The sequence below is a fragment of the Podarcis erhardii genome, assembly GCF_964252035.2.
Source record: "Podarcis erhardii genome assembly, chromosome: 4".
Lineage (NCBI taxonomy): Eukaryota > Metazoa > Chordata > Lepidosauria > Squamata > Lacertidae > Podarcis > Podarcis erhardii.
This window is the reverse complement of record NC_138508.1, coordinates 22,453,858-22,466,788: the sequence shown is the minus strand read 5'-3', so window position 1 is coordinate 22,466,788 and position 12,931 is coordinate 22,453,858. Positions and strand designations below refer to the sequence as shown.

The following is a 12,931-nucleotide window of genomic DNA, read 5'->3' as shown; positions in this document are numbered from 1 at the left end:
CGTTTCCGTGCGCTGCTCTGGTTCACCAGAAGTGGCTTAGTCATGCTGGCCACATGACTATTGGCTCCCTCGGCCAATAAAGCGAGATGAGTGCCGCAACCCCAGAGTAGGCCATGACTGGACCTAATGGTCAGGGTTCTCTTTACCTTTAATTGTTACAATGAGCTAGTCACCTTTGATGCAACCATGTGTGTGTGCGCGCACATGTGCTAATGGAGACAATTCTAGTAGGTGAGTAGTCATACGGTTTCAACCAAGCCTTGCTGTATCAACTCTCCCTCAGTTGCTTTAACCCAAGAGCAAACCTATGTGTGAGATATTTTGATCTCCAATGAGCCAACCCTATCTCCCTCTTTTTGACTGCACAATCTCAATTTAATAAGGCCATGAAGGATTTTGCCAGACAAGCATGGAGTTAATTCATAAAAAAATGTTCTTACCAGGTTTGCAAGGATGTAATGATAGTTTTTAACATGCTTTCCAACACTCACAATCTGTAGGAAGAAGGAAAGAAAGAGAACAATGGATACGGCATTACTTCAAACAGTGGGTATCGCTTATGACATATAATTTGGGTAATATAATGTTGAGATTGTTTTACCTCTTCATCAACATTACAAAGGTACCTAACAATTTCAGTGCCTAGATGTTCGAAAAGAGCTCAAATAATCCCAAATGTGAATTAAATTTCTGCCACGTTTCTGTGTTTTTCACTCTCTGTTTCACTAGCCTTGTGAAGGCTACCTTGGCAGGATCAGTTTGCAACTAGTTACAGAAGTGCAGGTTGAAAAAGCAATCAAAGGAGTATAGCAGCAAATGTCCAGGTCTGTCCTAAAGCAAGATCAGTCAAAGTTCCTCAAAATCAGAGCAGACAGATCTATAGAGAAAGTCAGAGTTTCTTATAAATGAAGATATGCCAGAGAATTTATTGTACAAGCCATCAACTTCCCTCATTCCACCCAATCAATGAGATGAAACCACCATAGCAAAACCATATAAACATGGGCATGTGAATTCAAATCTGGATCATCCATTGAGTTGCCATCTGCCCAGCAGACACTTTTGGTCATTTTTAAAATAGTATTTTGCACCTTTCTATTTTATTACATCTTAACTTCTGCTTTAACTACGGTTAATTTTTTTCTGCTGCTCTGTTTTTTCCTGCTGTTTTGTGTATTTTAATGGTTTTTAAAACTTTTTTTGGAAACTGCCTTGAGAGTTTTCTAAGTCAAAAGGCAAAGTATGCATTCCTTACATACAGGAATAAATTAATACGGAGCCCTCAAAACAAAACAACTCTTTCCTTTAAGTATTGTTAGATGCCACCCGCAATCTATGAGTGGTGTGAAGTTCCAGTGAATTTCAGGAGCTCAGGATTCTGGTTTCGTTTTGGAAATAAGGCACAGCGAGACTATGGTGTCTTTAGGATATATGGCTTATTTACACATATATACAACATGAGCCTATGATGTAGGGGCTCACAGCATGATCACATCAAGAGGGTCTTGCTTCTCCTGTATCTGCAACCTTGGATTCAGACTGACTTCAGCCATGGCTCTGACACTCTCAGCAGCTTGCTGACTTTTACAGACTGCAACCTCTTTTCTCTTTGTCATCTCCCAGCCAATTCTAAAGACTCTCCTTCCAAAACTCTTCTTTGTTTTCCAGACTACCTCAGAGCTAGAGGGTGGGCTTCACCAAACTGCCATCTGGCACTGACTTTGCTTTCTTAATGGTTTTTCTAAATGGGTCATTACCTTCCCTTTGTCTTTCTTAATGGCTCATCTCCCAGGCAATTACCAGGCTGGCTTGCCTATTCCAGCAATTGAATCTGTGCTGAATCCAGGCATTAGAAGGGGGATTCCAGGCATTCCACCTGCCTTCAGAGAACTCATCAGTCTGCCATTTTGTAGAGACAGTTAAACACCTGTTGAAACATACTGCCTCCCATAACAAATGACAATGTTGCCGAGGCTTCCCCTGTATGACTGTGTGACATATCCACTGCCTAGATAAAAAGAACCGTGCCTCACAGTGCTATAAATTTGTAAGGGGCACGGGGGCTTTTCACAAGTAGAAGGTTGAGACTAGAGTGGCAATATTGCGGCAGGAACAGCAACAATATAAGCATGGAAAGAGATGAGATTTCTATGGAGCACCTGAAGCAAGTATAAATCTTTCACAAAGTATTTTAAAAGCCTTTGAGGGAGACAAAAAAAAAGATGATTCACTGAGTGCAGGCGAACATTCAGTACCAATGCAGTAGCGTTGAAGTTAGCCTTTGGAGAAAGACTTTGCAATACAACAGTTTTTACGGGTTGATTGAAGGAGGCAGCTGGCATTGAGGTGCCTGTTGATAGTTTTCATTCCAAGATAAAAAGCAGAAGCCCTAGCCAGGATACAACTGGCAGGGCATTCATAACTGGAAGACAGTAACTCTCCCTGCCACCCCACCAAATGTAGAGGCAGGCTGGAGTGTTACATCTACAAAGAAAGCACCTAGTTATATGGGAAAGGGGAGATACAAAGGACATGTGAAAAAGCATTAACAAGTATCATTTCAGCAAGTTTCCTGTAAAAGTGTGGGCTGCACTGGCTATCACTGGGCTGATGCACATCTCCAAAGCTCCTCTCAGGTGGGGTGATGCCCTGTTGGGAGATGCTCTGAGGAAGAATGCTTTTGTACACGGTTCCTGATTGTTCTTTTCCCCATGGGTTTAGGCAGATGGCTTTTTACAAAATTCTCATTTATGTAACTGAAATCTCAGCTATCACTATTTTATCCTAGATATGCTTGTTGACTATTATATTTGGATATGTGCATGCACATTTCATTACGGCTTCCTCTTCCTATTTTAACGAAGTTTTTTGGGTTTTTTTAATGTGAACATCAACTATGAGGCCTTTAAATCACTGCTGTTGGAACCACTGTTAAGCCTGCAGATGTTTTAAACATCAAACATAATAATCCTTCTCATTAGAGTTCTTTAGGCCGAGTTATAATGTAAGTTTATTGTTCCATCCAAAGGCTAGAACAAACAGCAATATTTTGGCACCATAAAGGCTAACAAATATTTTGTGATATGAGCTTTTCTAAGCAACAGCCTGCTCCATAGGATTGTCAATCAATCAGAAAAAGCACACACTTGTTTTATTTAAAGCCAGTTACTAGAAAAGCAAGAGGCAAAGATTTTGCCTTCTTCCCTCTCTTTTATTTTTGGACATAGACATATTGCTGAGCTCTGCCTCTGCACTTGCCCAAGCATTGTAAGTATTTGCCACTTTACATGCAAATGATCACACACTAGTATCGAAAGTGCTTCACATGCATTAATCCTTGCAACATTCTATAAAGGTTGGGTAAGGATTATTTCCCCCATGTTGCAGTGTGTATGTGTGGATCGGGGGGCAGAGGAAGGATGGAGAAAGAGAGAGAGTTGCTTGCTTAAAGCTGCCCAGTGAGGTCACGGCAAAGACAGGATTCAAACTGGGAACTTCCTTATTTGTAGTTCAATCTTTTAACCATTATGCTCAATCAGGGTCAAGGCATAACTAAGTTGTGTTCAGCAATCCTACATTTTTGCTTAAGAACATTAAGGTTGATTCACCTAGTGCATCATGACTGGCAAAAAACAAAACAAAACAAAAAACACTGTTGGACCACAAAGAATTTACCAACAAGTTAGAGGGATGGATTCAACACCGTGCTATGATGAACATCCTTTTTTGCAGAAGCACTACAGCCTGCCAGACAGAATGATCCCCCTTTCCTTCCCCCTTGTGCTGTTTGTGCAGTTCTACTGACCCCCATCCCGAGTTAATTTTTAGGAGGTGCAGGGGGGCGTGGGGAGAGGTAGGGGGAAGCGTTGCTGTGCAAGCAGAAGTCCTTGTGCAAGGCTTCCATAGGTGGGGTTCATTAGGTTAATCCCACCCTAAAATGTTTGTTATGGCATAAACCAGTACAGTGGTACCTCGGGTTACAGATGCATCAGGTTACAGACTCCACTAGCCCAGAAACCTGGGTTAAGAAGTTTGCTTCAGGATGAGAACAGAAATTGTGCTCCAGCGGCAGCAGGAGGCCCCATTAGCTAAAGTGGTGCTTCAGATTAAGAACAGTTTCAGGTTAAGAACCGACCTCCAGAACGAACGAAGTACTTAACCCGAGGTACCACTGTAATAAAGAAACTGTATCCACCCCTGTATCATGCCTCTCTATCTGGCTCTTGTTAACCTTTCCAGGCTATACCCTGTCCCTAACCACAGCCCCTCTAGCCAAGCCACATCCCCTACCAGTCTTGCCTTCCACCCTTTGTGTTTTGCCTAGCATGTAGACCTGGAAGGCTGCCCAGAAGGGAATTCCTTTGATCTGAAAAAGGTTCCCCATACCTTTGTATGGACCATGGACCACTTAGCTACCTTCTGCCCAACCATACTCTATGATTCTTTGCTCCCCCACCAAACTGATCATGTTCTTTCTCTTGGGGCCATTGGCTATACATTGCAGGCAGCAATGGATCGGAGTACTGATGTTGATCTGTGGCCAACAGAGTTGGAAGGACTTGCCATTCCAGTATTTTTTGCAGGACATCTTTGGGAAGACATTGCATTAATCGATCCTCGGGCCCATTATCTCAATTATTGTCTGTAACTTCTTTTGTTACAAGCAGTCATTCTTCTAGGAAAATACAGCTAGGAGGGATGTTCTTTGTGTGTTTTTCCATTAGGCACATGCATACAACATTACATAAAGAAGTTACCAGTCAAATCTGAGTTTTAATAGGAAAGCTTTTTAGATTAACAGGGTTTTTCGCCTCTCTACAATAGAGCATCAAATATTTGTGCAAAGCAGATGGATCTCTTAACATTCATTTCCACTTATACTTTCAATTCAGAATCTGTGGGTTGTTTTCATTATGCGTAAATGGAGACAAAATGAAAGGTCCACTAAGTAATTATTGATAATTTTGTGTGTAGCTATATTGGGGCAGAAGAGTGGGAGTTAATTAATTTATAGCTGCTATCACGTTATCAATGGAGCTGATTAGCAAAGAAGTTACGGTAAGTCTATTTTCAAAAATCAGATGGTCATTTCTATGGGAACAGACCTACGCCCAGTTAGGTCCCATTTGGTTCATATAAGCATGCAAGCTTTTGAAACGGATCAGGATCAGTGATTCTCTGCAAGGGAATTGGGAAATTCAGGGGCAGAGGAGCAGAATTTTGGTAAGGTGGAACAGCTGAGAAGGCACCTTCTTAAGTGTGGCAAAAGTTTGTACGACAAAATGCAGCAAAACTGCTAAAACATCACATTACACCAAGAAGTCAGACACCTACTTCCCTGACAGGTGGTACGCAGATGGACACTGCCAGGTGGGCTGCTGAATTTTTTTTTTAAAAAACCAAGAACACAGACAGCAGCATATTTCACACTGGAATCAGCATATGAATGAGTCGTCCTAAGTAGTGCTGAGTTGTGAGTGTTGATTTCAGGGCAAGGTTTCTTTGTTTCCCTCCAAAACATCCCCAATCTTTTACTAATCTTTCAGGGGCCCCCAAAGGTGATAATAATGATGATGATGATGATGATGATGATGTATTTATTACAATTAATAAATTAAAGGGGGCACCAAAGGTGAACAACAACAACAACAACAACATATTTGTACCCCGCCCATCTGGCTGGGTTTCCCCAGCCACTCTGGGCAGCTTCCAACAAAGATTAAAAATACATTAAAATGTCACACATTGAAAACTTCCCTAAACAGGGCTGCCTTCAGATGTCTTCTAAATGTCAGGTAGTTGTTTATCTCTTTGGCATCTGATGGGAGGGCGTTCCACAAAAGCCACTTCAATACAGCAAGGCAGGCAAGATCAGCCTGGTTGCTTCCTGTGGCAACATGACAGGTGGACCTTCAACTCCACTCTCCGTTCAGAATGAGGACAATGCGAGGGTTTTGTTTGCTGCAAGTGACATTGTCAGGTAACCACATCTGATTCCCTATGTGGCATCGTGATTTCACCCTGCTGGTCACTGGATTCCTCATGGGCTTGGTTTTAGGCAGCCAGCGAGAATAATATGCAGTCGCAGAAAGTCGCAGAAGCATCTGCAGCTCAGCAAGCTGTGAAAGGCAGCAAGGAAGATGAGCAAAGGTGTGTACGTTGGGAAACATTCTGGACCCTCCAAAAACCCTGTTCTTCAGGCAGGTTTGCTGGCAAAACATCCAGCGCAGGAGCGGCTGTAACATTTTCAATATCCCTTTCTATGTCACGTGTATAACCGTAAGGTTAAGTTAGTTGCAATATATCCCATTGGCATTCATAGTTCCTTCATAACATGGCCCGAGTTCCTGTTTGTAAGAGCCCAAATAAGACAATTTATTGATGAGCTCAGTATATTTATGGCTATTGCCTTTGGAGGAGAAAATGGGGTGCAAGGAAATGATGTTGATGTTATTCAAAATAAACACACACATTTTTTCATTACACACACACACACACACGCACACACACACACACACGTGTCCCCGTCCTCTATTTCATTAAAAAGGGCCTTTTTGGTAGTGGCACCTGCCCTCTGGAACGCCCTCCCACCAGATGTCAAAGAGATAAAAAACTACCTGACTTTTAGAAGACATCTGAAGGCAGCCCTGTTTAGGGAAGTTTTTAATGTGTGACATTTTAATGTATTTTTAATCTTTGTTGGAAGCCGCCCAGAGTGGCTGGGGAAACCCAGCCAGATGGGCGGGGTACAAATAATAGATTGTTGTTGCTGTTGTTGGCTGAAAATTCATTCCTGGCTTCTTAAAACCAGTTGCTGGAAATCACAAGTGGGGAGGGGACTCATGTTCTGCTTGTGGGCTTCCCATGGGCATCTGGTTGGCAACTGTGAGAACAGGATTCTGGACTAGATGAGCCATTAACCTGATCCATCAGGCACAACGTAGGTTGTTTTCTAAGCCCTGTAGAAGGAATGTGACCCTTCACCAACAAGCCAGTGTTTGATGTGAAAGAAAGGTAGATGCTGGCACAAGATATCTGAGACATCTCAAAAATTATGATCGGGAAAAGGGGATATATAAATGTAATAAACAGGTATTTTTTTCTGCAAACAATTAAAATGCACTTTCAATACTTCTTACTAAACACCATCCTTGCCACTATTTTGAAGCACCTGCCGTAGAAATCTGACTTCTAACTGCCTTAAAGTCAATGACAAAAACTTGTATTGATTTTAAGCATGATGGATTATGCAACAATCCTTCTTGGTGGGTGAAGACTATCAATGGCGTTGAAGGAACAGGTGCCATTCATAGTTCAAGAAGCCCAATTATAAAGATTAAACTCAGGGGTGCAAAATGTACAAATAGTGCAATATTAGTTTCTTGGAAATCAATACTAGATATGCACACATCTCATTTAACACGGGAATCCTGGCTGGAAGCTGAGGGGTGATACATGAATTCCAGGGGGACATTTATATCCATAGCGCAATGCTCACTTGAGTCCCACTGAACTGGTTGAATGCATCTTGATGCAGGATTGGAATGTGGATCACTTGTTATCACATGAGACTAGGATTTGGATCACAGTAGTCACATTAAGATTTAACACTAAGCCATAATTTGCTTTCACCATGGGTTGTTGAAGAAGCCAGGATCCCAGTTGCAGACAAGTGATTGCAAATGATTGCACCTAAGGAAGGGGAAGAGGTCACCAGCTATTTTGCCACTGAAAATAGGCTGTGGGTGGGGGAACTTGAATGCTCCAGTGCAAAGCACAATCCTAAAGCTCCTCTTTGTTAACTCTCTCCTCCCCACTCCTCCTGAACCAAAGTCCTTACTGCTGTGGGCATTCCTTCAACAAGGAATAAAGTCAGGATACTGGGTTTTACTGAAACTCACAGATTTATTTTTGTTGTTGGTCCCAAACGAACCATAGCTAGTTGGCTGGGGTGTGTTTTCAACCAAACAAACCACGGTTTAGCATGATGTCCAAACCCAGCCAGTGTATATCAAGAAGCCATACAGTCATCAGTCTATAGATCTATGAGTTTTTACTCAGGTACTCAAATAGCTTTGCAGATTTAGCATTCTTACTATGGTGAAAATAATGCACTGGACTCTATAAAGCAACAGCTGCAGAGGAAAACATTTATTCTCATACTTTTTTTTTAAAAAAAAGATCATTTTCATTCTCTTTTAGAATGATGATAAGATTTGATTATAAGGTATGATGTGCTTCAAAATACATTCAGAGCCCTGCAACAACAAACAAGTGTGCAAGATTCGTTTCCATGGTGGTACCACTGTTGTCTCTGCAATGGTTGTAGAAACACCTACATTTTGAAATTTGCTATATCACTTCCCTCCAGTTTCTTCATCTCTATAGCTGCCTTCAAAGGGGTCAGAAAGCCTTTTTGCACAGCTTCAGAATCACAACACTTCTGTTTCTTATGCAGGAAACTGTGTTGAATATCTCAAGCATGCCCCGTGTACAAATATAAAATATAAAAAGAGCAGCATAACAAAATAGCCTGCAGCACCACTAGGTGGCATTCCTTCACCAGTGCTGCTGCAAAGAATGCTTTGCCGAAACCAAGGTTCATGTATCCATTTGTTTTCAGCTCTGACAGAATTTTCAATCAAGGAGGATTAGATACATATGATTTATGACCTTGTGAATTATTCTAAGGGTATCTGAATGCAGCTCAGTCTGGATTCCGAGTCTGGTTCCCATGCACATATGCAACACTTGCTTTCTCTATACTTCATTGCCATAGAGTTTATGAACTGGCAACTGAATGTGTGGACTGACTCAACAAAAGAAGCATTGCATGCAGGCAGGGAGGAGATGTGAAAGCTCGTAATTGTGACACCGGTGCTGTGGCTTTCTAACTTGTTGATAAATGATCTGGAGTGAGTTGGGAACAGTGAGGCGCCCAAGTGTGATGATGACACAAAATCATTTAGGGTGGGAACAGCCAAAAAAGGACAGTGCAGAGCTCTCTCTACAAGGACATTTCTAAACTCAGGGATGGTTATTAAAATGGCAAATGCAGTTCAGCATAAGCAAATTTCAAGTGGTGAGCATCTGTACCTGTTGGTCAGCACACAGGTGTATACTGATTTGCTCAGAAGAACAGGATAACTAATGTAGATTTGAAGGGAGGCTGTATTTCAGCAAGTGTTTTATTGCTCCTCACTGAAGATGACAAAGGTGGTTCCAGCTTTTATCTCCAGACTAGAGCTGGCTTCAGGGCAGGGACTGTCCTGACCATTGCACTCCGGTTCAGCCAGCTCAGTGTAATGATGGGGAATATTCCCACCTTGCTCACCAGCTCCAAGAGAGAGAGAGAGAGAGGACAGTTAGGGGAGGCTGCTTTGGAGGTGAGTGGCCATGAAACTTTGGCTAAGCATCTCCAAAACAAGCCTCAGCCTCTCACTCCATTTCCAGAGAAGGTTGGGGAAGGCTGTTTTGGTGCGGGATGGCTGAAGCACCCCGAGATAAACAAACATAGGACTGCACCCTTAAATCTTTGATCTTGTGCTACATCTTGCTGAGCTGGAGGAGGGCATTGTCGAGCTCAAGGTGATCAGCCCAGAAGGGATGGGATGGAAGAAAACGTGGGTCAAGGAACTGTGGCTCATGCCCAAAACATGCCTGAGTACCTGTCTTGGGGGCAGAAATGATTCCCCCTCCCCGCCCCACCACCTGGAGTGTGAGAAGCAGCAGTGCTAACAAGCTGTGATGATGCACTAGTGTGAAAAAGGTGGAAGAATTGCTGCTCCATGTGTCTAGCACCTCTGAGTGACCTTTGTGAGACACCTTCTAAACAATGGAAAACTGTTTCTGCAGTTGTTTGTCCCACAACTTGTTCCCACACAGAACAAATTTTAGTTGTGAGTAAGAGGGGAATTAGGGACGCGGATGGCGCTGTGGTCTAAACCACAGAGCCTAGGGCTTGCCGATCAGAAGGTCGGCGGTTCGAATCCCCGCGACGGGGTGAGCTCCCGTTGTTCAGTCCCTGCTCCTGCCAACCTAGCAGTTCAAAAGCACGTCAAGTGCAAGTAGATAAACAGGTACCGCTCTGGCAGGAAGGTAAACGGCGTTTCTGTGCGCTGCTCTGGTTCACCAGAAGCGGCTTAGTCATGCTGGCTACATGACCCAGAAGCTGTATGCCGGCTTCCTCGGTCAATAAAGCGAGATGAGCACCGCAACCCCAGAGTCGGTCACAACTGGACCTAATGGTCAGGGGTCCCTTTACCTTTACCTACGAGGGGAATTTAAAAGGAACCCATCCCCTATCATGTGGTTAGGGCAGCTAAGCTTTTGCTAGAGGGTTGGTGGTGTTTAGGTACAGTAGTGTAGGATTAGGTAATGGTTAAGTTGTAGTTGATTTTAGTTTTGCTTATTATTGTTCTGGGTAGAGTTTATTAATGATGTGATCACGACAGGTAAATTTATTTAAACCCAGACCTACTCCAATCCTGCTCTCTCTCTCTCTCTCTCTCTCTCTCTGTGTGTGTGTGTGTGTGTGAGTGAGAGAGAGAGAGAGAGGCTAAAGGGGTGTTCAAGGGAGTGGGAGATGCAGCTCATTTGTCTGCCCCTTCACACTCTTCTACTCAGCCAAGGTCCACTAGTGGGTAGGACTAGTGTGGTGTAGTGGTTAGAGTGTTGGACTAGGGCCTAGAAGGGCAGGGTTCGAAACCCCACTGGGCCATCAAGGTCTCTGGGTGACTTTGGACCAGTCACCAACTCTCACCTAACACGGGGTTGTTGTAAGGCTAAAAGGGGGAGGGAGAGAACCTTTGTGGGAACTTGAGCTCCTTGAAGGAAAGGCGGGATATAAATATAATAATAAAACCAATAGATGGTGAATGTGGGTTTGGCTGGAACAAAAGCACTGGGAGCTTCAGGCGAGTCTTGTAGAGGATATGGGGCAGATTCAGTTCCTGTTTGCAGTATCAGCTGTGCGCCTGCTGTATCTGTGTGTCGGATGTCCCCCCCCCCCACTGGACTGAGAAGCTGTTTGGTGGGAACTTCACATCAGTGTGCAAATGGATCCAGCGGTGTAGATTAAACACCAGGCTGTGTATAAAAGAGTGGAGGGAGGAAACGCATCATGAAAACAGTCCTGGCCTTGATTGGCAAGGCAAAAAATGAAAGGCAGAGGAGAGAGGCCGCTCTTCAGGGGCCGCACTAATGTGTTTTCAGTGACATTAAAAGCAGGCATTACCTGTTCTAAGAGATTCTGAAGCCTCTCTATTTCACAATCTATTACGAATTTCTTTTCCTGTCTCCGGTCCAAGTCTTCTAAAAGCTGCCTGTAGCTTGCATCATTAAAATTCTCCACACATATGGCGCTGACTTGCCAGCTTTTTTCTCCTGCTGTTTCCATAATAGCTTGAAGTATTGAGTAACCTGAAAGAAAGGGACACAATACACTAATGACACAGTCCTTGCATTCTGTGGATCATAAGACTGTTTAATCAACATCAAGTTCCTTACGGAGCTGGTGAGGAGTTAAGATTTACAGTTACTAACTATGTTGTGCTTTCTCTCCTCTCCTTATTATGTACACATACTGCGGCTGTCAATCTTTTAAAGACTCCTTAGTTCATTGTGTGGGCAATCCACAGAAAGTTAGACATACAAACACTTCATTCCCACTGAAACCCGCAGGACCCAAAGGGCACTGTTACAGAAATGTTGTTTTGATTTCAGTGGGAGTTGGCACCCCTGATTTCATCTGCATTGCACCCTAATTCACAAGTAGCCTACCGATGGGTGTCTGGGTATAAAACTTTATCTGACCAAATTTTAGTCAATATGTTAGCTGTCAACCCTTTTCTTGTGAGGAATCCTATTCGGAATAAGGGAATTTCCCTTAAAAAAAGGGAAACGTTGACAGCTATGAATATGTAGTGAAAAAACAAGTTTCCATAGTTTGCTCGCAATTTCCCTTGTAAGCAGGGGGGGGGGGGAGTGAGAGACCCTCACCTGTATTTTATATACATTTATAGTGTATTTTCTTTCATGAGCATCCTGGAAAGACAGACCCCCCTCTCTGCCACTCTGCCTTTGAGGGAGCTTAGAGGAATAACAGTTTATTCCTCTGCTTACTCTCTCCTCACCAATCGATGACCTCATTCCATCCAAGTGCATGTTCTTCATATCTGTGAAGTCCATGCCACTAAGTGACACCAACTTCATTTTACAGATCGTTCCAGGACCTGGACTAGTATTTGGACTAGTATTTGGAGAACAGAGTTGTCCTCAGATATTCACCATCTCCAATGTGCAGCTCAATCCTATAAATGTAAGTTTATTCAGAAGTAAGTCTTATTAAAGGCAATGAAACTTACTCTGAGGTAAGCGTAAATCATACTATTAATAAAAGCCTCAACATCTGTATAGCATTTTCAAGTGCCCAGGGACACTTCACGTGCATTATCTAGATGTACTGTAATTCTTACAGCAACCCTATAAAGTAATTCAGTACCATTATTCCTCATGTTGCATAGGAGTTCAGCCTGAATTCCTAAGTATTTCCCATATTTAGGTAATGATTATAGCATCTCAATTCAGTGATATTTCGAGGATGTATTCTGATGACAGCATTTCAGCTGGCTAAACACCATAGTGATTTTAATTATCGAGGGGAAATTATGTTATATGTGACTCTCAAATTATACAGTGTACCTTTAGAAGATGCACAGAACTCTAATTCTCAGATTTAGGCAATGCTGGGTGCAGAGCAAGACACTGTTTGCTACTATCTTTATTTCTATAAAATTCCTCCTGCTGCAGAGGAATCTAAAAATGTCATCTCATCTTTGTATAAAGGCCTTTCCCTCCTCGCACAGCTGCCTGCAATACTCTTGTACTATTTATGTGCACTTATTTCTTTTGCTGCATCAAGCCATCTATC

The 12,931-nt window shown here is 42.8% G+C and overlaps 1 protein-coding gene across 6 annotated transcripts in view; it reads right to left on the bottom strand.

Annotated features, from left to right (window-relative positions):
- The window catches only part of GRIA4 (glutamate ionotropic receptor AMPA type subunit 4), a 221,508-nt gene that overhangs the window by 59,935 nt on the left and 148,642 nt on the right, over nt 1–12,931 (bottom strand). For all 6 annotated transcript variants that reach the window (XR_014156141.1, XM_081860209.1, XM_081860210.1 and 3 more), the window contains exons 4-5: nt 11,237–11,421; nt 441–494 (exon numbers count right to left, since the gene is read on the bottom strand). Coding sequence is in view for 5 of the 6 variants with exons in the window: in XM_081860209.1 (XP_081716335.1) it covers nt 441–494; nt 11,237–11,421 (239 nt within the window). In the remaining variant the exon portion in view is untranslated. The remainder of the gene's footprint in view (nt 1–440; nt 495–11,236; nt 11,422–12,931) is intronic.